Source organism: Balaenoptera ricei, chromosome 12, assembly GCF_028023285.1.
Source record: "Balaenoptera ricei isolate mBalRic1 chromosome 12, mBalRic1.hap2, whole genome shotgun sequence".
Classification (NCBI taxonomy): domain Eukaryota; kingdom Metazoa; phylum Chordata; class Mammalia; order Artiodactyla; family Balaenopteridae; genus Balaenoptera; species Balaenoptera ricei.
In genome coordinates this window covers 54,102,544-54,128,216 of record NC_082650.1, presented here as the reverse complement: position 1 = coordinate 54,128,216, position 25,673 = coordinate 54,102,544, and the positions used below count along the sequence as shown (strand labels likewise).

Genomic DNA, 25,673 nt, shown 5'->3' with positions numbered 1-25,673 from the left:
ACCCCATCCAAGCTCTTCCCACCACAGTATCTTCACCTTTAACCCAGTATTATAAGTCATTTTAATTTCAGGCATTTCACTGAAGAACCTTCTAGTGAGTGAACTGATACCAATATTTCTACGTGGGGCTCTGTTCTCTCTCCCCTTCAATGGCGTCTGGCTCCACGTCTCGCTCCTGTGCTTCTCTGCCCTTCCCCAGCTGCAGGACTCGCCTTTCCCATGCTGGCTGGGCCCCCTTCTTGCCTCCTGGGCTCTCGGTAGGGGAAGTAATTAAAAGTGACAGAGGACAGGGAACTTCCTCCTCTGCTCTGGCTCTTCCCTCTCTCGCCACTCAAGTTTTGTTCACCCCAGGTACAGGGTCCTCCCCATTCTGCCTCTTCCCCTTCGAGCCTGAAATTCCGGCTCTTTCCGCAGGTGCTTCAGTGAAAACTCACTCCGGGGGGGCAACTGCTCCGGCTCTTGGGCAGCACACAGTTTGCTTTCCTGCCTCCTGCTTTCCGTTCTGCTATCATCACATAATGTTTGCTGGGCAATTTGGTTTATAACTAAACCTCTCCCCTCCCTCCCAGGCCACTGACACCTTAGCTTGACTCTCAGAGCTCCGGCATGTTGGAAGGACCAGCAGGGCGAGCAACATGCTTCCAAGAGGACCAGGCTGAGTCTTTGTCGAAGCCACGAGATTTGTCAGGAACAGAGCACCAACCAGAATCTCAACTTGAGCAGCGGGTGGTTTCTCTCAGAGTCCAAAAGTTTATCCATCACGTGAGAAGTTCTCAAACTTTGCTTCAGAAGTGGAGCTGAGGTGATTTTCCACTAAATTAGGATAACAGTGGTCTAAAAGCAGGGGACTAAAACATAGTGGGTAGGCTTTAATCATTTTTATTTGTTTCTTTCACAATATTTTTTAAACTTTTAAAGATCCCTCCTACTACTCATCTGAACAAAATAAATTAATAATTCATAACAAAATATTATAATAAATATATCTAAGTATTTGATATACTCAGGGGTTTTTTTTTACTATTATGAAATAGTATATACACATACAATAGAATTGCAGTTTCTGCTAATAAAATTACTACTTCCTAAAGTGGAATTTATGACATCAAAATTTAATTTCATGATTTTCCCCTGGGAGCCCCTGGACCGAATTTCCTTAAGGGAAGAGTGGCCGGGTGGGTGGGTAGGGAAGTGACTGAGTTTGCTTATTCCTCACTAGAATAATTCGAATGCAAGATTAGCCTTGGGCAGCGGTTTGGATCAGAGCACCTGCCCTGATTGCCAAGGATATCGGAGCTTCCTCAGTGTTGTTAGGGAGGTTTGGAGCCAAGGGCAGGAGGAAGCCTGCAGGTGAAGCCAAGGATGGGGAGAAGAGGCCAGAGCTGGCCGTGCCAAGACTCACAGCTGCCCCCTTCTGCCTCCAGCTTTTTCTTTGCCTTTTGCCTTGTGTCTGTTCCTTCGCTTTCTCCCACTAAGCTTCTCCAGATGATGATTATTTTCAGCTCCCACTCGTTGAGATGTGGGCAAGAGGCAGCACACGGCTGTGATGGGGAGAAGCCGGTACCTTGGCCACTACACTTTGGAATCTCCTACTCTCTTGCTAGTGTGCCAACACCTTTGGAATAGAAGTAGGGAGAAAATATCAGTCACCTGACCACGTTTGGGTATTTTTGTGAGTCCGTCTCTTCAGTGAGTTCCAAAGATACCGAACACATTCACAAAATAACCACCTCATCCAGCAGCGAACAGTGAAAAAGCAAAGGCACCAGAAGTGCTTCTCATTCAGGCTTCCGTGGCTAGATTCTCCCCTGTCTGACCGAAGTATTCAACTCCGTAGCAAACCTACTCGATAGCAAACCGTCTCTTCCCCCGGGTATACAAAAAACGAGAAAGGTCGCCCACTGATTTCAGTAGTGAAACTTTTGCTCATGGAAGGCCAGACGTGCGATGCAGTGGGCAGCGTGCAGACAGGCAGGAAGCTCCGTGTCATCGAGTTACTTGGCCTTTACGAAGCTGGAAGTGGTGGCCCCTGACCCTGATGGGCAGTACACTCCGTCCCCGACAACATCAACAAGTTCTTCTTGAAATTTTGAAGCAAGGTCCACCAGGGGTGCTGCCTCTTCTATAGGATGTAAGTGGGCAGCTGAAGTCCATCCTCAGAGTAAGAGGAGAGCAAGGCTTCAAGAGCAGCCGCAGGCAGACCCCAGAACAGGGCTGGGCCACTTGCGCGTGCTGAGAATTCCCTGGTATGATGCTCACGCTCTCTCTCCCAGCCCCATTCTGATTGAATTGATCTGGGTTGGGGGCCACAGCCTTGGGATTTTGTAAACCGACCCAGCTGATTGGAATGGGCAGCCAGGGTTGAGAACCACCTCTCTGGTCAACAGGATGACTTGCTCCCAGTCTCACTCAGAAGCATGGCGTCCCCTTTAAGAGCAAAAAACAAAAGAGCCTCTTTTCACTCATTTGGTGCCAGAGACCACGTCCCCCATACCTCATTCTTTTGCACAAGCTCTCAATACAGGAAATGGTGCAGGTCCTAAGGAAGATGAAGCCTGGGTTCTCAAGAAGCCTGAGCTCAACCACTCACTGCGCTGGCATACGGTATGGGTCACAAACGACTTTCAGCCCAGAGACTCAAAGAGAGAAAGCCCACAGTCCCCAGGCAAATTACTTCATGTCTCTGGTCTCAGTGCCTTCTTTTCTGTAAAACAGAGGATTGGACTCACTAGACAATCTCTGAACTTTTCCTAGCTTTAAAATTATGTAAGTGTCCGGTGTTTCAGTCAATGCATCTGATCATTTCCATCTGTACTAACCTGTTCCTTCCACCTACAAAATGGAAACAAAACACATCATCTCCAGGAGGTCTGATGTATAAATTCTTAGTTTGAAAAGCCAAAGGATTTTTAAGCTCTTTGTAGCTAAATTTCATATTAAATGTATGAGTTGAAGCAAAGCAAGTCTGGTCGAGGCTTATGCTGGCAGAAAGTAAGATGAGAGCCATTCCTGTTTTGACGCACCTCTGAAGGACATGTTCTGAGAGAAGGATAAGGGACTGGGGCACATTTCATTTTTTGCTCAGAGCCCTGAGTACACTATGGTAATACGGCTTCCTGAAAGAACCTGCTAAGCTCTTCCTGATGCAATTCTCTTGAGAAATTGCCTAAGAATATGGATTTCCGATGGTAGATTTCAAGGCCTGGCCTCCAAGGTATGCTTGATTCACGTGCAAATCTGACCACACCTGCCATCTGTCACCAGGCAGGAAAGGGACGTGATGAAGTGGGACCCAAAGCCCTAGGAATTCAAAATTTGCAAACGTGAAATTGGCAGTTTGCCATCCTGTCTATGCACATGGATTTCCTTTTCTGACTAATTTCTTTTGTAGAAAGAGTAATGAGCTTCATTACTAACATTGCCTCTATTACTACCCCTAGGCAAATCATTAATAGTCAGCTCTATCACGTAACCATATTTCCAGTGCTTGAACTTTTACTCCCTAAGAAACTCACAAGAGATAGATATGCAGGCACATATATATCTATTTTACATACGTGTGTGTGTGTGTGTGTGTGTGTGTGTGTGTATTTAAATTGAATACACACCCTCATCAAAATCAATATCAGCACTTTATTGAGCACCTATCATGGTCTCTGCATTCAAGAAGCTTGCAATTTAACTATGGCAGGGGGCGGGACCAGAAATGAATACAAAATATCCATAAAACAAGATAGATAGCCATATATAGCATAAACTGTCAGTCCTCAAAGTGTGGTCCAGGGACCCTGAGGCTCTCTCAAGGAGTCCACCAGGGAAAACCTATTTCTATAATACTACTAAGAGGTTATTTGCTTTTTTCACTCACGTTTCTCATGAGTGTACAATGGAGTTTTCTAGAAGCTACATGATCTGTGACATTGCAACAAACTGAATGCAGAAGCAGATAAGGAATCCAGCTTTCTTTTATTAAGCCAGGAATTCAAGAGACTGGCAAAAATGAAGAAAAGCATGTCAATCTTCTCATTAAAGATTTTGGTTTTCAAACCTTTGCTTATTTTTTCAGTAAAAATATGTTGGTAATGTTAATATGTAATGAGTTTATCATTGTTATTGTTAAATGAATTAATAAAATTTTTTAAATTTTCTCAGTTTCAATTTTTAATAAAGTAAATATCAGTAGATACAATCCACATTAACAAAAGCTTTTTGGGATCCTCAATATGTGCTGTGTCAAGGGTCCTGAGACCAAAAGTTTGAGACTTGCTGGCCTAGATAGCATCCTTTGCCTGAAAAGTTCTTTTTCCCCCTCTCCACTTGATTCAGGTTTTACCTATTTGATCAAAACTGAAGGCTACTCCTTAAATGAGGCGTTTCTGATTCCCTGTCCCTTCCTCAGTCACACAGAAGGGACGTAATAATTGTTCAGATATCTGGTATGCACCAAGTACTCTCCTAGGAGCTTTCACATCTGTTGGATGTTACCTCTCACTCACGGGATCTCCTACTCCCCTATTTTTCATGGGATATTCTTACTTTGGAAAATATAGGCTATCATCTCTTTAAATTATAAGCTCCTTGAAAGACCTACACCTACTTAACTTTGTGTCCTAGAAATTGATAAGTGGGTAATGAATGCTATATGACAAAAGTGACTTAGACACGAACTGTATAGGAGTTCAGAGGAAACACCTACCCTGAGGAAATGTGATGAAGAAAGTGAGATTCGAGGTAGATGTTAAAGACAGGGGCAGGCTGCCATTAGTAGAATGGAAGAGAGAGCACATTTTGAATGTGGGACTAACATGAGTAAAGGCACAGAAAGAGGAATTCTCAAAGGGCACTCAAAAAACAATGGAAAGATTAATGCTAGAACTGATATTATTAACATTTGTGTGAGGATATGTAAAGGATCAGATAGAGAAAGGCAGGCATTTTGCTCATTTGATAATTTTCTTCGTAGACTTAATTTGAAGAAATGATCACATAAAGCCTCTGGAAGATGAGGAAGAGAGAAGTATTAACATCCAGTAGCTTATTTCCCAACATGAAAACTCAACATTAAAGGTAAAACTAAGCCGAATGCAGTAGGGAGGCACAGTAAATGACCAATGCTTCCTACATGGGTCAAGCCAACCCTGACCTCATGTTAAAAGACTCAATGTTCAGTTATCTAATACATAATATACTTTCCTAAAAATAACATAACTTCAAGTTTTGAGATGCCAATGGCTTTTTTAAAATCATATTTTTATTTTGTAAAAACTTGATTAAAGTCAGGTCACTAAGTTTCATAAAAATGGCATCTAATTGTTTTTTAAAAACCTGTTTTCACAAAATAAATATTGGAAACAAATGCTTCAGGCATTTCAAAGTAATTTTTTATATTAAGTGAGTGCCTCTTCTTTATAAATAAGCATAATATTTTCCTGACAGACACACCATAGTTTCCATCCCCACCCAAAGTTCTGCAAGTCTTTAAACATTTTGAGCTTTCCAAATATTTTAAATTGGTCAAATATTTAATATTAATAATATGATATTAATATTTAAATTATTTGATTTTTTAAAAAATAATTTTACCTTTTTATTGTGTTCCATTATACAATTTTACATAGTACCTTTATTATTTTAAACAATAATTAAGAAAATCAAATTAATGTTTTTGAGCTCTACTTCTCAGTATATAGATATACCTAAAAAAGTACAGCCCAAGCACAGTGGTGCAATTTTCCAAGCACTTTCAAGTTGCTTAAATATTTACAAATATGTAAGCACCCTGTTTGAAAGCATCATCATTTTGGTATCAGAAAGAAATTCCGTAACCAACTGTACAGAGAATAAAGTTCAATTAAAATGTAATTTGCTTTGAGTATATTTCTAATACATTGCCAATTGACAATAAAAAACAACCCCACCCCACCCCCAAAAAATACCCAACAACCAGAAAGTAAAGAAAGCTGACACCCAGCCTCTCTGGAGTGGGTTGGAAAGTTGAAGAGACACAGGCTTGATCTCCATACGAGGAGGAAGGGGGAGAATACATCCCTCCTCAAGGGAACCACTGTCCAAGGCACTAACCTGTTCAGTGTGTTCTATTTGCTTTGAGTTTGTTTTGATAATTTAACAGCAACAAAAATGATGGGGAGGGCATGGTTCAGGTGAAATATGAAACCTGATGGAACTATATGAATATTTGCTACCACTAGCTAAATAACAGAGTTGTGACATTGTGAGTTTTCTTTAGCATATTTTTGATACAGAGAATAGCCAATACATATTTAACAATTAGGGGATACGTTTCCTGTACAGTGTCATTCAGGATAGACATTTTCTTATAACCGGTTCATCAAAACACTATTTTGTTAGAGGCCATGAATCCAGAAAGAAAAATAAGCTTATAAAATTATTTGTATTGTTATCTCTTCAATGGAATGGAATTTTTCTGTAAGTTTTCAGAAAGCACCTCTCCAATTTTTTCTTAAGTACCCTACATATTCTACAGGCAAACATATGCTATTTTCCAAACCAAGCATTTTGAAAATTCTTCTTAGATAGAATAAACTTTGCTTCTCTGCACTGGCATACATCTGTTTTAGTATATGTGCATACCAACACACACTGTGACACACAGAGGCAGCAGAGGGAGGGTAGAAAAACTATGGATTTAGAGGCAGAAACCTCAGGAACCAGTTATGATTCGTTTACCAAATTATATGACATGAACAAAGTCAATTTTCCTGAACTCCAGTTTCCTTCTTTATAAACCGGTTATACTAATTACCTTTCTGCCTATCTCAGAGAATCATGATAATACCCACCAAAAGATGACATATAGGAAAATATTTTGTACAAAGGTATGATTTTCACAACATATTTAAATATATTTCTTATGCTTTAAGGGCTCAGTTTCAATAAGAGCTATCTTTGTTAGGCAAAAGTTGAGTTTATGAAACTAAAAGTACAACTTTCCATATGATGTGGAGTTTCCTGTTCTGTGTTTTACAAGGCCATGCCCCAGATGGGTGGCTATTTATTACCATATGACCAACTCAAGCTTTTATTACAGTTACTAGAACATGAAAATATTGACAGAGCTGAGATCCCTGTTGTGAAATGTGAGGACCATGAAAATCTAAAACATCATGGGGCATCATACTTCACTTACGGGTTCTAACAGCTAAAGAGATGGAGGATAATTTCAACAAGGTGATTACAGTTGGAAATAGGATAAATATTACCTTACTGGTGAATTTACCAACTAGACTTCCCTGCTGGTCCTCAGCGGTCATGCTGAGACGTGGACTTCGATGCGCCCGTGAGGCTGACCCAAGGCCAAGGAGAAGGAAGTCAGTCCTCCTTTCTGGGGCACCGCCCTGGCATGCTGCCGGGCTGTACCCCAGGTGCCCGCCTGCCCCACTGGCCTGAACTGGTTGCCTTAGCTGTAGCTCAGGGCCTGGGGTGGGGCCTCCCTCCCTCTCAGTCCATGCCTCAGCCTTGCCTTCACTCCCAAAGAGCTTCTTATTGTCTGTGAAATTGCTGCTCTGGAACCAGGTTTCCTGTACCTCATACAAGTGACAGTCAACTCAGCTGACTGAGTTCAAGGGTCTCACGCTGAAATGAGTACAGGGGGCCAGGCAGAAAAAGTAAATGGTAAAATGGGCCAAGCTGGGTCTGTCACCCTGGAGAGTGCCTGAACCCTGGGGGCAGTGACCTCTGAGCTGTAGCTAGTTGTAACCATACAGAAATATAGGCGCCAGTGTGGCCAGAAATTATCAGGGAAAAAACAGAAATTTGCCTTTGTAGCTAAAATCTTGAATTTTTAAATGTTGGCAAGAAAATCAAAGTATTTTCTAAGGTTTTTTTTTTTTTTAATTTCTTTGTTTGCTTTAATTTCGAAGTTGACAAAACGCATCAACAAGCAGTATTCAGCCAACAAGAAGCCACCCTGCCACCTCTTATTTAACGGGTGCAATAGGGAGACTATTAAAGGAGGGCCCATATACACACAGAGTCCTCATTGCCTTGTCAGTTAACACACGTGCGTTGGAGAAACAGCCTGTTGATGACCCACTTTTCTTCGCTGGCAATCAAAAGTTGTTTACAATGAGTGTTTCAGACAAGATTGGAGGAAAAGGTGGCCCATATCACAGAGGAGGAAATCGTGTTGGAAATTCTGTCCTCATGGCTCCCCCTTGCCTGCTCTACTGACAAATCTAGCTGACTCTGCACTAAATCATCCTTACAGCTTCATCCAAGGGGGACACCATATTGTTGCCCCACTGGCTACTTTGTAGCCCCTCCCGCAGGCCTTCTGCTGGTCCAGAGTCTCTGGGTGAAAGGAGAAGAATGTACTGCCAGAGGGCAGGACACACACAGATCAACACACCAACCCAATATCCAGATGAGGAAGTCATAGGTCAGTTAACAAGTTATTAGCCAAGATAGAAATAAGAGCAGAGTTCATTATTTCCAGTGAATCCAAAAAATTGTCACTAATTCAGAGAATCACAAAGTAATTACCCTAGATAAGACTCGGGGGTCATCTTGCCCCGCCTGATCAGTTCTCAAATGAAAAGATCAACGCCCAGAGACACTTCTAAACCCACTACGTCAACACCACTTGCCCGTTTACTGTCCAATACAAACAAATTGAAGAAAAGATGGCATTTTGTGCCCAGGCTCCTTCACGTAGGTATAGACTTTGCTAGATGCTGCATAAATGTCAGGCCAGCACTTCTCAGAAATGGAGACGGTCAAGAGATGTTATTAGTGGTCACTATATTAGTCTATCACTGATTATAATACCAACACCCAATAATTATCTCCATTTCAATCAGAAACTGGTCACGTATGACAAATGTGCCCTTGTTACTCAAGAGCTCCCTGCAAAGCATCGCTCTGCTGTTTGTGATTTTGAAAATCAAAAAATGACTCAACCAAAAAAAAAAAAAAAAAAAAAGATTTGATTGAATTACCTTGCAGAAACCACCTTTAAAACCAGTGAGCCTGCAAATGGGATCTCAACCGGTCTGGAAGTAGGCCACAGCAGGCTTTCTCTAAAGAGAGCCAGTCTGTCTGCAGCTATGGAGAAAGCAAGGTCTAAAGTTCATAGTCCAGGATGTGAGATCTGTCTGCAGCTCCGCCAAGGCTAGGGAAGGAGCCGCTCTCCTAGGTTATGGGAATCAGGCTTACGACACAGGGCACCAAGAGTGGCTCCCAGTGAAAGCGATGGGTGCTGCTCAGTGGCTGTCACCACAGAAACTGGCTTAACAGTCACGTCCTGCTTGGTTAGCACCATGTGTTCCTGGGAGGTTTTTATAGATATTTATTACTCCAGAAAAAAACAATTAATCAGGTCAGTCCTGAGCCTCCCATTTAACCCATGGAGAAACTAGGGTGAGCATTTGGCCTTTCCCAGCCCCTCTTCCAAGATGAGTCCCTTTGACACGTAGGATGCTGAGGCCCAGCCTCCTGGTCACGGCAGCAGCGGTCCCCTAAATTGTGGTGAAACGTGACAAGTGAGGGAGAAGATCCAGATCTTGGAGGAATTCATCTTCTGGTTTGTGTTGGTTAATTTGGGTGGGGGGGGGGGGGTAGTCTCTACCATTTCAGAAATGCAGATTTAGACCTCAGATGGCATCACCACAGAATATATTTTGCGTTTTTTTTTTTTTTCTTTTCAGACCAGATTCTGCCTTAGGAACAATTTCCAAGCGTGACTTCAACTGGAAACTTTATTAGCTCCTTCAAGCACGACCTGTGTCATTCAACAAAATGCTGCTTCCGTGTAGAAATAAAGGTGCTTGTAGCAGGGGAACTGTGTCTACCATACAGAGGAGTTAATTGTACCCACCAAGAACTGGCCTATTACCTATTATCATATGCTCCGAAGGGATGTAGCAGCTACTCAGGTTAAGTTTCATAGAGGGAAAAAAAGTGGGACATGCTCTCTAAAATAAAATCCTTTATATTTGTACAGTAGGAGTTTTAAGATGCATTTTTCTATAACTAATGCAATTCTCACAACCACCCTTGTTTTATAGATGAAGTGCCAGGGGCTCAGGGGTGTTAAAACTTGCCCAAAGGCCCTGAGCTTCTAAAATGCTCGAGTCCACCTGATGACGCCTCCAGCTCCGCCGTTCCTTCAAACACATGCTCTTCCCTCCCCAGCTCTACTTGCCCAAGACAAGACGGAAGCCAGGCTTTCTCCATCTAGGACTCCCCTCCTATCATGAGATAAATACCTTCATGCCCTCTTCCACAGCCAGCTCGTCCCCTGCCCTGCACTTTTGGTAAAATCCTAAGTCATCATAAGCACGAGGATCAGGGCCACACCTGCCTTCTTTCCTGCTCTCTCCCCAAACCAAGCACGAGGCTGTCCCCTAGTGCCATAGATATTTGCAAAAGGGAGGGAGGGAGGATGGGAGGGAAGAAGGGGGGAAAGGAGGAAAGAAAGAAGAGAGGGAGAGAGGAGAGAAGGAACAGAGGAAGAAAAGAAGGGAATCTTAGAAAATTCCTCTTCTCGCACTACTGCAGCAGCTAACCACACATAAGTGTTTTTAAGCACTTACCAGGTGCTTATATTCTGCCAGGATATGAGAGAAGTGCCCATTAGGGGTCCCACAGTCAGGAAAATTACAATGTAGCTAAAGGAGAACCAAAATGGATCTGAGAAAACACCATGGAACAGACTGTCAGAGTGAGGAGACTGGAAACGAGGAGATGCTAGGTCAGGAGAGGCTCCCTGGCTTGGAGCCCTGGGGGAGCCCGAAGCTGCTTGAGCTCTCCCTTAGGGGACAGAAGAAACCCGGTGCCCTTGTTTTACATGATTTCCGCGCTTTACGTGACACAGGCCAAGAAGGTCACAAGGTGCCACTGGCTACTCTGTAGGCATGAAGTGACTCCGTGAGTCATTGCTAGAATGTCAGAGGGATTTCTTAGTCAGGAAACAGTCCCCACCTCGGTGTTTATGATCAACAAAGTAGACAAACAGAAGTCTAAAGAGCAAACAAGCCAGCACAGCGCCCCAGGCCCCACTAACTATGAAAGCACCCTCAGCCTCCTCGCATCAGGCCTTTCACGGCTGCAGGGAAGTGTGTAAGTGCTCTGTGTTACACCCCTGCCCTCTCCTCAGCATTTCACTCAGGGGGCTGGACCAACACGGATGCACACACAATGCGCCCACAGTAAGATCTCTCTGAAACTCATAATAAAAAGTTGTGGAATGGCTTTGCCATTTCCACATAAAAAGATTGTCAAAATCCTCATCCAAGTCACTCTACATAATCCCCACGGGGCAGACTATGACATTCGTAGCTTGACATTTAAAATGACATTCTTCTTTAAAGGAAAGGTGGTTTACATGAACTAGATTGAAATCGTTTGAAAAGAAAGGGTTTATGTCTCGCTGGACAAACATGTAGAACCTGGGAGTCACCCAATATTTGGGGCCTCATTTTGCTCATGAGTATAAGGCTTAAGTGGAGAGACGAATCATCTCTATCCTTCCCTTTCAGCTCGGAGATTCCATGAATCTGATCGCCTTCTCTTCCTGAAGTTGAAAACAACACTAAAAGGCATGTAGTCTCCTGTTAGGAACATTCAGGACCCTGAATATTGTGAATGGCCAGTAAAGCCACATCAGCCTCTGCAGGACTCTCCCAAATGGAAGGCCATTCTCTCTCTCCCTGTAGCTGAGATTAAGCAAAATGACTGGAGATTTGGAGATGTTACCAGCAGATTATGTTAGTAGCGTTTGTTTTCCTTAAGTGTCAGCAAGTCTTTCTTTGTCCTAAAAAAAAAAGTAAATCATCAAATTATTCTGCCACCAGATCTTCAAAATATTGGCCAAAAAAAGAGCACCCATCTTTGAACTAGAAAACTTAGATTTTAGTCCTGGCTTTACCACTTCCTACTTAGGTGACTTGATTCTCAGCACTCAGGACCTCACAAACCTCATTCTCTTAGAAAGGGGGTGGGGGAAGGCAGAGGGCCTTCCACGTCCAGCTCACGGGTTTGCCTGAGGGACCCAGGAGAGAAATGGTGTAAAAGTGCTTTGTAAATCTTAGCATGTTCTACAAATGAAAGGGGTCATAGTTTTTTACTGTGAACGCTTGATCAGGTGATTAGAAGCTGGATCTTTAAGCACACTAATAGCCTAACCGTGCAGTCTAAAAGTTAATGCCTTTAACAGTCTAAAAGTTAATGCCAAAGAAGCAGTATTTTTATTATTACCCCGACTGAGAGGACAGAGAGGATTCAGTGTTAACAATCAGAAGTAAACTCCCCAGAGGGAGCTCCACCCTTTCAGGATTATTAAACCTGTGACAACACAGGCAACCCCGTGCACCTGGAGCACCTCCCTCCCTGAAGCAACTCAGGTGACAGTGGCATAACTCATCCTTTCCTTGGTATCGAGTGCAACCGCCACTGAGAACACCACCCTTGTCCAGGTAATGACAGCACAAACGTGGGTCAGTGTCACCTCCTCAGGAAACGCAGTCCCATGACAGAGACTTATGATGCCACATGAATCTCCACCTAAGCATCTTGGTTGGCCAAACAGACCTCCAGAAAAGCTGAACTTCCCCAGCTCTTTGCTCTTCCAAGCCACACAGGGACTGTTCCAGGCAGAAAGGAACACCTGTCTTACCTGGGTTGGCATAATCACGACAAGTAGCATGAATAGTCACCAGTCAAAAACAACATTGGACTGGGGTACTCTTGCAGGGCAGAACTTTTCCTGAAAATCCTGAAGTTCAGATGTTTACAATTACAGGCAATGAGGCTCAAAGAGCCAGCCTCATGGATCGCTTGGGTTTTATTTTTGGTTTTGTTTTCATTAGACGCAACACTGAGCTGAGCTCTGAGCCTTCCAGGGAGTTGCACAACCTGCGCTTTTAGAGATTGTGTTTCATGGTCACGGGAAAAAAAAAAAAAAATTGGATTCGATAGGTTTTCACAATCGTATTATCTACTTAACCTTCCAAGATCATTTCTCACTTAATTGCAAGTCCCAAGGAAAGATCATAGAGTAGGGGCCACATGAGGCGGTCAGAACGATAGAAAGGTAGATTCTTCACAACTGACGTAAAATCTAAATATAATAGCAAAAGCCATTTCAAGAGCTCTGATTGAAGCACCTCAGATTGGAAATAACTGCCCTCCTTCGATAATTATTTCCATTACAAAATGGATACTTATATGTTCTATGTTTGTATATTTACACATAAATTTATATTTACATGTGCCTAATAGAGATTATATGGATCTAAAATGACAAAAATATAAGCTTTAAGCTGTGGGTGGAAGGCTCTCGCTCTGTTACACTGTAGCTTTGTACAAATGCTCTCATCCTCTTATAGAAGAGTAAGTACCACTGGGAGTTTTGAGGTCCATTAGAACAGGGGTCCCCAACCCCTGGGCCACGGACCAGTACCGGGCCTTGGGCTGTCAGGAACCGGGCCGCACAGCAGGAGGTGAGCGGCGGGCGAGCGAGTGAGGCTTCATCTATATTTACAGCCGCTCCCCATCGCTCCCCACCGCTCGCATTACTGCCTGAACCACCCCCTCCATGCCCCACCCCATCTGTGGAAAACCTGTCCCCCACGAAACCGATCCCTGGTGCCAAAATGGTTGGGGACCTCTGCTTTAGGTAATTCCTTAATGAGGTGGACAATACAAAAAAGATCTGGTTAAATTATTGTACGTTTCCAAAGGATATCTTCCAGGAAGATTGGTGTTTGCTGACTTGGCTGCCTCAGCTGAAAGTCTCAAAGAAGATTCTGAGCACCCCACACCAGTGGTCGTCAGTGGCACCGGGCAGCCACGGTCTGCTCCAATCTTCATCTGCTCCCTACTCCGCCCCGCCGCTCCCACTGCCAGCCTATGGCCAATACTAGCCAAGGTCACTTTCTTTGCCTCTTTTCCAAGAGCAAAATCCACTCTTCTCAGTGATGCTCTTGCCTCCCAGAACATCACTTCCAGGTACCACTCCTGACCCCAAGCTTGCTGTGTACTCTGTGGGCACCAGTGTCCCAACAACAGAGCCACAACCAAGAGATGTCATCAGACCCTCTGCTCCGGGGATACCACATGCCGAGCTTGGCAGGCACACCCTATGGAGGCTCCAGACCTCAGGGGGTGGACCCAGAACTACTCCATCCCCCGCAGGCACCTCCTGGAGGGGACATTCTCCATCTCGGCACACACCGCCCTCATCCACATCCACATGAAACGTTCTGGAACCATTTGCTTTCTCCCTCCCCCAGCAAGCACCTAAGCAGGATGGGAAATTTATTTTAATAACATTGGCCTTCATTCAAAACCATCTACTGAAAACCTACTCTGTAAAGCACTGTGCTAGGTGCTAAGGATACAGAGATGAAAAGACAGATAGACCAAAGTGGTGGTGGGTGTTAACAATAGTCATTAAGGTCATCCTAGATCCTTTGCTCTCACTCCATGATCACTAGTAAACTCTGAGTTTTATAGAGGCCTTAAAACACTTTGACATACCTGATCTCATTTGATCTTCACAACCATCTCGTTGGATAGGGATTATTCACCTTGTAGATGAAGAAACTGAAGCTCATCGGTGCTGAGTAATTTAACCTCAAGTCAAATAGCTAGTAAGTGGCAGAATCAGGAGTCAGACTTAAAACTTCTGACTATAAGTCCACTGCTTGCTCCATACATCACCCAGCCTACTGAGGGTCAAGGTGGGAAGTGTTTCTTCAAGAAACCTTCTGGTGGTAACACAACCACAAACAAGCCTTGAACACCTACCATATGCAAAACTTGCCCTGGCCTCTGGGAAGGAGATATAGCAATACAAAGATGACTGCAACACTGCCCTTACTCAAAGGAGTTTAGTGAAGGGAAGAAAAATCATGGGAGGTGAACTAATTCAAGGAAGTTAATGAATCTGGGCAAAGGGAAAGAGAAAGTGCTGGTGGGGGTTGGAACCTAAATGACTGAGATTGAACTTGGGTATGATGTTTGGGAGGGGCTATCTTTATACTCTGTCTCAATTACTCTTGGGCCAAGAAGCAAGGAGTAACAATACGGTTTTCCACACAGACTTTTCTACAGTAGAGAAAGTGTGCTGCCCAGTTTACACAAGTATTTTTTTCTGTGTGTGTGGTATTTGTGGTATTTTTTTTAAATTTTTTAAAAAATTTTTATACATTTTTTAAAGGTTACACTCCAATTACAGTTATTACAAAATACTGGCTATATTCCCTGTGTTGTACAATACATCCTTGTAGCCTATCTTACACCCAATAGTTTGTATCTCCCACTTCCCCACCCCGATATTGTCCCTCCCTTCCCCAACTGGTAACCACGAGTTTGTTCTCTATATCTGTGAGTCTGCTTCTTTTTTTGTTATATTCACTTGTTTGTTGTATTTTTTAGAGTCCACATGTAAGTGATATCATACAGTATTTTGACACAAGTGTTCTGATTCCTGAGAACTATCTCCTAAATTGTAAATTGGAAGAGTATTTGAATAACGATCCCAAAAAAATCCCTTAGAATTTGGGAACTGCACGTGAGTCTTTAAGAACCTGAAAACTTTCCAAGAACTGATAAACGTTTCAATCTACAAAGCTAAAAAGGAGACCTTAGACCTATTATGATTCTCTGAAATTTTGTCTAGAATTACCACCTGGTCTCTGTTTTCAGCATCTATTTAGCTTTGAAACTTTGAAACAATGGTATGGCTAGACAAACTGAGTTACTACCATTTCTCCAGGAAGATGAGGAAAAATTCAGCGAGAGTTGGCATTGGCCATAGCAGACAGTTGAGAAAGTGCTACTCATGGTCAAAAGCAGCAACTCTGGTAATAAAAGAGGCTCTGAACTACGTCAAGAACTCCTTAACACAATAATACCAGGAAAGCTGTTGTGCAAGGGGGCGGGCCAAACTGTGTTTCCCTTGTATGGAAGGGAAGGGATCACGCTGCCTCTGCGGACCGTCAGTGCTTCCTTTGTGTCGGAGTATTATCCCTGTGAAAACTCAGTCATGATGTTCACTGCTTGAAAGACCAAACAGGAATTTTGGAGCATCCCACCAACCCCACTCACTTGTCCAGTCCACCCTGACCTCTTCAGGCTGCAAACCCCAGATAAGAAGCCACCATTGGGGCTTCCCTGGTGGCGCAGTGGTTGAGAGTCTGCCTGCCGATGCAGGGGGCGCGGGTTCGGGCCCTGGTCTGGGAGGATCCCGCGTGCCGCGGAGCGGCTGGGCCCGTGGGCCACAATTGCTGGGCCTGCGCGTCTGGAGCCTGTGCTCCGCAGCGAGAGGGGCCGCGATGGTGAGAGGCCCGTGCACCGCGATGAAGGGCGGCCCCCACTTGCCGCAGCTGGGGAAAGCCCTTGCACGGAGGCGAGGACCCAACACAGCCATAAATAAATAAATTAAATTAATAAAAATTAAAAAAGAAAAAAAAAAAAAAAAAGAAGCCACCATTGGCATCTGGCACATGCTGAATGCAATGGAGTAGAAAGGCACCTGGAGACAGATGTTCTACTTCCTGAGGAGGAGGAGGTGAGAACCTAGACCCTAGGAGACTTGAGAGAGGGAACTGAGGAAGGAGACAGAAGACTAAGGAGAGTGGTGGAAGAGTGGGGGAGATATGTGACAGCCTCTTTTCACAGACCCCTCACCCTTATGCAGTGGAAGGAAATGAATTCCTGATCCTGTTATGCCACCCTGCTCTGTGAGGTCTACTAGATGTTTGAATAAAGAACTGTGCTTACCTGCTTCCCTGTCCAGAGATCTAAAAGGAGTCAACTCCCTTGTGGATTATCAGGGGTGTCATCACTAGCTATTAACAGTCTTTTTCTTAAGCTACCCCAAATTCATCTAATTTTTTTTTTTTTTTTTTGCTTAAGTTAACCATAGTTACTTTCTGTTGCTTGCAGCCAAAGGATCCTAGCTACTCCCTCCCTAATCTTTTCAATACTGTACTTCTAAACCCACCTAGATAGCATCTACATTCTCCCCATCCTCTTGTTACAATGAAGGAAGTGTCTCTTCTCCCATGGAAAAACAATCTCTTCAGTGGGTTCTAGATCCCACCTCCTTCCAGACTTTCTAGTACTCCATTTCTTAGGTTATTTTCTCTTTTCTGCATCACTAGTCTCTCCTTGCCTACTGGATCATGCTAAGCCTACAAATAGACTCTGCCTCCCAGGAGAAAAATATCACAGTTCTCGAAAAAGCCATCCTTGACCAAGAAGGACCTGCCAAGGTGGCTCATACACGCCTGGAGACCAGGACACATCGGCCTAATGTGGAGCTGTGTCGCGACGTTGCACAGTACAGGCTGATCAAGGAGGTCGATGAGATCACCCACAACGTCACAAGATTAAAGGAAACATTGGCCCAAGCTCAAGTAGAGCTGCAAGGCCTGAATCGCAGGCAGCTCGCCCTGCAGGAGGAGATCCAAGTCAAAGAGAATACCATCTACATCGATGAAGTGCTGTGTACGCATATGAGGAAGTCCATCTTGCCCCTACATCCCCTACAATCACTACTCCTTCCCTCTACTTCATGTTATAAGTGCTCTTCTGCAGAGAGTTGTGTAGATGTGCTGTTTCCATTTCCTCACTCCCCAATTCTCTTTTCAACCCACTCCTATCTTGATTCTACCCCCGACATGGCACTGGCACTGAAACTGCTCTTGCCGGGTTGCCGGTGAGCTCCACGTTCCAAATCCATTGGATATTTTCCTCGTTTTACTCTGCTGTTTGGTAGCACCGGCCTCACTGGCTGCCCCCTCCTTCTTGAAGCCTCTTCTTGACTCATGAACAGGCTGCGCTTGCTGAGAGCAAAGAGGAAAGAGCAGCAGATCTGGGAGTTGTGGGGTCTGAGGAGCCCGGAGGCCCCAGGCAGAGCCTACGGAAGCTCATTTCACTCTTACACGGCAGGACCTGTGGTCTCCTTAAAGAGTTCCCATCATTTCACTTCCCTAATTGAAATCTTTCGCTGACATTCCTTCATGCTTATTGTAAACTCCACACTCTTAAATGCCCTCAAGGGGGGGACTTCCCTGGCGGTCCAGTGGTTAGGACTCAGCGCTTTCACCGCCAAGGGCCCGGGTTCAATTCCTGGTCGGCAACTAAGATCCCACAAAGCCCCGCAGTGCGGCCAACAAAAAAAAAAGCCCTCAAGGGAAACCCCGCATCATCTGGTCCTATCTATTGATACATCTCCAACATAGAAATAGTCTCTTGACTTGTCCAATACCCTGTGTTTTCCTTTCAAAACATGAAGATCTGTCTAAGAGTTGTTTTCTTCTGTTTTGTTTTTTTTTGAACTATATAAAATCACTGTGGTACTTAAAATAGAAAGTAAGGGAGAGAACTCATTGGCTATTGAATCCAACAAATACTTGTATACAAAAGTCTATCACTGCCAATGAGATTTAGGCCTATACCTATCCTGGGAGCTCTCTGTTTTTTCAAGCAAACAAAACCACAACCCTCTTATCATCAGTTGTACTAGACCTGCCACCTCAACCACAGATAACACAGAGACCCTGTCTTGTAATATACTAGGTGGGAGAGACCTCACAGAACCAATGTTCTATCCATGTAAGCCATGATGAAGCTCAAGACAGTGTGTGAACTTGCTAGCCACCTAAGAAACGTGATGAAGCAGTTGACTTAAAGACAGGAGTTAGCACTCATGCCAGACTTGTCTGTCCCTTGTTCCCCATGCCATGAGTATCTGAGATTTGGCTGCAATCCTGAAAGTATATACCCCCATTTCATTGTACACTTTTGCCTTATACTACCACTTCCAGGGAAGTGTGTCAACATCCAGGATCAGATTTATACAGAGGAACTAACCCACCACCGCAGTCCGTACTGTTTTCATGTACAGCATGCATTATGTTGTTTTGCAAAATTTCTAAACACAATGGCAAACATTGCCCAGTTTGTCTGTCTATTGGTAGAGACAGCTACACACTCATTAGGCCAAGAAAAGAGTGGTTTTCTATGAGGTGTAGAGGTGGACCAAGGGTGGTGATTTTCAAAGAATAATAGAATAAAAATCTCTAGCATTTTAATCTTTTACTTTTGCCTGTGGTTCACAGTGGTCTGTGTTGGGGGTCAAGATGCCTGGCCTCTTTTCGGACAGACATCACTTGACAAAGCTATCCAAAGGGTTTAGCTAGCTAAGTATTTATCTGGATTTTATCAACCTGTTATGGTTAGGAAAATAAAAGTGATTTCAAAAACGAAGTAGAAAGTCACACTCCCTTTTTAAATTAAAAAAAAGGGTTTTTTCAAACCCAATGGCTTCTTTTTTAGCCTCTTTCCCTCTTAAGTTAATTTGCTTGGTTATTTTATCTTCTTCTAATATGCTCTTCCCCAACATCTGGGTGTAACTGAATCGAAAGATTCTATCCTTTTTCCTTTTTCTGAAGAAGGAGCATGTAGATGTGACTGGCCTAGTGCAGCTGAAACAAGGCATAGAGCCTGCCATATCACTGGCACTGTTACAGTATAAAAATTTACCTTCAAGGAACTTGAGCTTGGGCTTCAGTGACTGGCTGAGTCGGTGGAGGTCACAAAGAGATTCAGTAGCATTAACTAGGATTGGTCAGTCAAACAATGAATCAATAGGAATTTGCTAAAAGCCCCTGGGTGTACAGAGATTAATTCAGCACTGTGAAATTTAAAGAAAAACACCCATCTGGTCCCTTCTTCAAAAAGCTCATAACCTAGAAGGGGAAACACAATCAACAGCAAACTTTCATTGTCTTCTTCACCATGCCAGTTGTTATTCTCTTGTTCTTAGGAGAATTCACCACCCTCCAGTTTTGAGATAGGAAGAGCTCTGAAATCAGCACACATCACTACAGAAATATAAGTATTTGGGTCCTTAGGGCTTGCTGTTCCATTCCCAGCACACAAGCAGCACTTGCAATTTTCCAGTTTCTCCCTATTCCTTCATCCTTTCTATCATTTGGATATTGGTCTATCTTCTCAATTTGGAAGGGTAGGGAGGTGGGACTGTGAGGGCTCCCTTCAAGTGCTAGAACAATGCAACTCATTCATAATTGTATTCCCCACCATCTAGCACTTGACATGGCGCCTGGCACATAACTGGCACTCAAGGAGCAATTTTTAAAATAATTTGAAACCAAGGAAGAGCAAAGAACAATATAGATTGTTCTCAAAAGCTGGATGCAGGAGAATGATGAGAAAATTCAGAGTTCAAGGAAAATCTACCGACTGAGCAGATGAGATCAGATCAGAGGGTGGGAGACTGGAGTTGGGCAGGTTGGCAGGGAAGGGGCTATCAGTGACCTAGCCCTGAGATGATGAAGACCCAAATTAGGAAATGAAAAGGACTCAAAAAGGTAAAAGAAGTTTGGGGGGAAGGTGGAAATCAGTAGAACTTCATGAATATCAAGCATCATGGGGAGAGGCTATGGGGTGAGCCAGGATCAAGGCAAGGGAAACATTAAAGATGACTTCAAAGCTATGAGCTGGAAAAACTGTGAGACAAGGGTGTCATGGCAGAGACAAGGAACTTGGAAGGGGAACTGGTTTTGTGGGGGAGGTGATGAGCTCAGTTAGAGACTGTTGAATACAAGGTGATGGAAAGATGTTCAAGTGAAAATGACCAGTGAATAGCCAGATATATGGGAATAAACCCTGAGCAAGGGGTAGGACGTGAGCTGTAAATCTGCGAGTCATCAGCCTCATGCACTTGCAGCCATGAGAATGGAGACAGTCTCTATGCCTCATGGGGACCAGCAAGAAGAGAGGAAGACCAAAGGGTAGCAGGGGACATGAGGGGGAACCAGAGGCAGATGGGAAACTTCAGGAGAACTGGAAAGTTAGCAGGGAAACAGGAGAGTTTAATGCTGAAAATGTGAAAGGATGAACATTTTCCAAGAAGAACTGGGTGGAAAAAGTAGTGAGGGCTGCGGAAAAGATAGTGAGAATGAGATTGAAGGAAGCACATTGGCTGTTACAATGACAGTCGGTGACTTCTAGGAGCCAATTTGGGCAAAGAGGTAGGGGTGAAAATTAAATTTCAGAGAGTTCAAGAGGGATTAGGAAGAAAGGAAACAGAGTATATGAACCATATAGTCAATAAAATGTCAGTAGAAAAATATAGTATCGTGGCTAGAGAGGACAAAAATATACAATAATTATTTGTGGAAAACTTTTTAGAAAATACTTTATCACATTTTTTTCAAATGAGGTATTTTATTCCTAAATCCCTTGTTGACATGGAACCTAGAAATTCAGATGGACTTTATAAATATCCTTGAAGCAGAGCTTAATCCTCACTCTACCCGCCCACACAGTCATATGCACACACTCACTCACACTCACTTTAAAATTTCACAGACCCCTATGCATGCCTCAAGGGTTGCACTTCTCAGGATGTGGGCTTCTTGATGAACTTGCCACAGTGGCAATTTGGACTCCAGCAGTATCAGGCTGGGTAGCAACCATTGCCCAAGACTGCCTGCCTCTCAAAGGAATGCTCTTATTAGGGCATTTCCTCTCAGCCTTTGCCCTAGTGCTGACAATCCACCTTTTATGCAAAACAGGCTTTGTGCAAAACAGACTTCGTGTTCAATGCTCATGTTTAACATGTCACTAGCCTCACCATATTAGGGGCTTTGAAAATGACTAATTCCATCATTCTTGAATGGTCAATCCTACACTGGTTTCAACACAGTTTCTGAGAAGACTGAGAAACCTACAGACCCAACTGCTAAGCGTGTGCTAAGAAACATCAAGAACACAGTGACCAATACCTTCATTTTTCACATGAGCACCCATCTGTCTAAGGCCATCCCACCTCCTGTAACCCCACCCCTACCTTGTCCCAAAACATAAATGCCCTATGCCTTTCCAAGGTTAAGGAAGATAAGACCTATGAACCTAGAATGTGTACTTACTGTGTAAGTATTTAATATCATTTCAAATCTGGTACCCATGATGTTGCTTGACACTAAGCCCAATTTAAATTTGAATAGGGAATATAAACTTCCATAAGTTTCATTTGGAAAATAAAACCAAGTTTCCCTAAACCTGAGAATAGTGAAAAACAGATGCCTTCACAGAAACAAACAGAGCACACCCATGATTTTGATTTTGGGATTTAAAAAGAAAAACTATTAAATTCTAACATACAAAAAAATAAACTGCACAAGTTTCAAGCTTAATGAATTTTCATAAAATGAACACATTTAACCAGCACCCAGATGAAGAAATAAAACATGACCAACCTCTTAGAAGCCCCTCAAATCGTCCTTCCGGGTCACTACCTCCCTGTACATGAAATCATCATCCTGACTTCTAAAATCATGTATTGGTTTTACCTGTTTTTAAGTTTTGTAGAACTAGAGTTATAATGGATAGATTCTTTTGTGTCTGGCTTATTTTGCTCAACATTCTGTTTTTAAGATTTGTCTATGTTGCTGTAGTTTGTCATAGTTTGTTCATTGTATAAATATACTGCAATTTATTTATCTGTTCTTCTGTTGATATTTGGGTTGTTTCCATTTGGAGGCTATTGCAAATAGTGCTGCTAGGAACATTCTTGGATGTGTCTTTTGATGCCCACATGCTTTCATTTCTCTTGGGTATAAATGTAGGAGTGGAATTGCTGAGCTGTACTGTGTGCACACTGTCATCTTCAGAAGACAGTGCCAGACAGTCTTCCAAGGTGGTGTACTTGGTTAGCTTCCACCAGAGTGTACTTGAGCTCTAATTGCTCGATACAATCACCAGCACTTGGGACTGTCAGGTGAGGTCAGGTTTTTTTCTTTTTTGCCATTCTGATGGGTTTGGCACTTAAATTCTCTGCAAAGACCACAGTGTCAGGAACAACAGCAGTAGGATCATTCTCAGCCCTCAATGAATGTTACTAATATTGAGAATTCCCCACTTTAAGAATTTACAATTCCGAAAATTATCTTTTTTAACATCTGAGACTTACTTTGTGTTTACGTTGAATGGGGATTTCACTGGGTCTTTAGTTTAAAAGTCATACAATCCATAAAGATAAACTGAAGTGCCAGAGTGCCTCAACTCTACTGCCAGATGTCTTAAAAATAAACAAAAGACAGGAAAGGAAAGATGGTAGGAAGGAGGGAGGGAAGGAGGCAGATAAAGAGACCTTGTTGATTCTCACTAACCAAAGTGATCTCATAAACATGACTGTTTTCAACAACTAAAAAGGGACAGGTTCTATGGAAAAATCTTTGATTGACTTCATTTTATTTATTTATTTTTTATAAATTTATTTATTTATTTATTTATTTTTGGCTGTGTTGGGTCTTCGTTGCTGCATGCAGGCTTTCTCTAGTTGTGGTGAGTGCGGGCTACTCTTTGTTGCAGTGCACGGGCTTCTCACTGCGGTGACTTCTCTTGTTGCTGAGCACAGGCTCTAGGCACGCAGGCTTCAGTAGTTGTGGCTCATGGGCTCTAGAGCTCAGGCTCAATAGTTGTGGCGCACGGGCTTAGCTGCTCTGCAGCATGTGGGATCTTCCCAGACCAGGGCTCAAACCCGTGTCCCCTGGATTGGCAGGCGGATTCTTAACCACTGCACTACCAGGGAAGTCCCTGATTGACTTTAATTCCCTCATAAGTATATTATCCTTTGGGAATGACCATGCCCCCCAAAAAATACATACACATACACACACGTACATATTTATATACGTGTAAAATAAAGTATAAATACAAATAAAGAGAAATATCATATGATATTTCTTATATGCAGAATCTAAAAAAAAAATGATACAAATGAACTTACTTACAAAGCAGAAACAGACTCACAGACTTAGAGAACGAACTTATGGTTACCAGGGGGGAAGAGTGGCAGGGGAGAGATAGTTAGGGAGTTTGGGATAGACATGTGCACACTGCTATATTTAAAATGGATAACCAACAAGGAGCTACTGTATAGCACAGGGAACGCTGCTTAATGTTATATGACAACCTAAATGCGAAAAGAATTTGAAAAAGAAGAGATACATGTATATGTATAAATGAATCACTTTGCTGTACACCTGAAACTAACACAACATTGTTAATCAACTATACTCCAATATAAAATAAAAAGTTTAAAAATGCAAATAAAAATAAATGGAGGAAAACACTGACGTCTGTGAGAGGATATTCCCAACTTCACGTCTCTCCAACACATTGACTATTGCTTGATTTAGATGATGGTTGCTGGGAATGTCCCTGAAATGCCTATCCTATTCATAGTCATCCCTTGAATTAACCGTGCACAACTCCTCGAAAAACCCCCCAAAAAAATTTAGGAGGAAAGGCAAAGGGAAAAGGAACAAGCCATCTGTTACCGAGTCCTTTGCTTGACTCCACACCCAGTATAGATACTTCTCGGAAGCCAGTTCCGAAGCCAACTCCCTAAGAAGACTTTCAGGTCATGATCGCTCTGTTTCCTTGAGCTCCAAAGTGCAGAGCAGGCCAACCTCCTCCCAGATTCCTGAGCAAACAGGGCTCCTCCTCATTCCTCCCAACACATGCTGTGTTCACCCCATTGTAGCATTGTGGTCCATCTAAGGCCAGAGAAAAGGCTGTGAAATTCAAAATGGCAGAACCCAGGTCTTACTCATCTTTGGAGTCACCCAGAGTCACATGCACCTTGCAGGCACAGAGTAAGGCCCAAGAAAACTTACTGCATTGAACTGCCCCCCAGGCCAACTCTGTTCATACCGAGAGTAGTAAGTTGCCCATAAGTTTAAAGTACATGCTGTGTTCTACAGTGTGAAACCACTTAGATCACGTTTCTATCATTTTGGATACTTCCACCCTCCGGACACACACACACACTCACACACACCTCTTCCTTCGAGCACTGCAAAACCACTCTCCTGGCAGTGATCTATCACAGCCCGGCTAGCCTCACCCCGTTAAAAATGAAAGCACAGTTGGCAACAGTGTGATGGGAGAGACCAAGATTGACAGAAGGAGCAGTGAAGTCTACTTCCATCGGCCACTAACTCGCTGGGGCTCTTGTCTTTGGAGCCTCGCCTTTCTCACGCAGTAGGAGGTCTCCAGGCTTCCAGCAATATTACAAAGGTGTGTGTCTCCAGAATTCCTCAGAAGGAGGGAGCTCCCGCTGCCCTTCTCCCAGTTTCCCCAGGACCCTGTCAAAGCCTGAGCAAGGTCTGAGTTTCTCTTTGCTCAGAAAGCATGTCAGTTACATCCAAGATCAGTTTGTTAAATAAAAGCGCGGTGAGAGCGCTTCCTGTCTGTTTTGGCAACAAGATACTTGGAAATAGGAACTCAACAGCTGTACTGGCAGCCTTCAAAACTCACTCTCCCTTTCCAAACCCAGCCTGGTTGGCTAATTGGATGAGGGAAAGGAGGAGACCCTTCAAACAAGAACCAGAGACTGCACAATAGAAGCCCAGCAGCTAAGGACTTTATCAAGACTTTATCAAGAGCTCAGCAATTCTCTCCCTTTCTATAGCTGAAGAACCATAATTTTCCAAATTACTTTTTGCCAGATTGTTGCTCACAAGAGCCGGTGAGGTCTTGGCTTTCTCCTAATCCTGAACAGGTTGAATCTTAAGAAGTCTAAAGTAGATTTTCTTCTCAGAGCTGTCTGATCCATGATGAAGTCTGCACAACCCCCTGTGTGAGTC

General features: G+C 43.3%; 1 protein-coding gene across 1 annotated transcript; it reads left to right on the top strand.

Moving 5' to 3' along the window:
• The first annotated feature begins 17,171 nt into the window (after positions 1 to 17,171).
• Positions 17,172 to 17,711, top strand: LOC132376093 (tektin-1-like). The gene has a single exon (XM_059941630.1). The coding sequence runs from the start codon at positions 17,172 to 17,174 to the stop codon at positions 17,709 to 17,711; it is 540 nt and encodes a 179-aa protein (XP_059797613.1).
• The last annotated feature ends 7,962 nt before the right edge of the window (positions 17,712 to 25,673 follow it).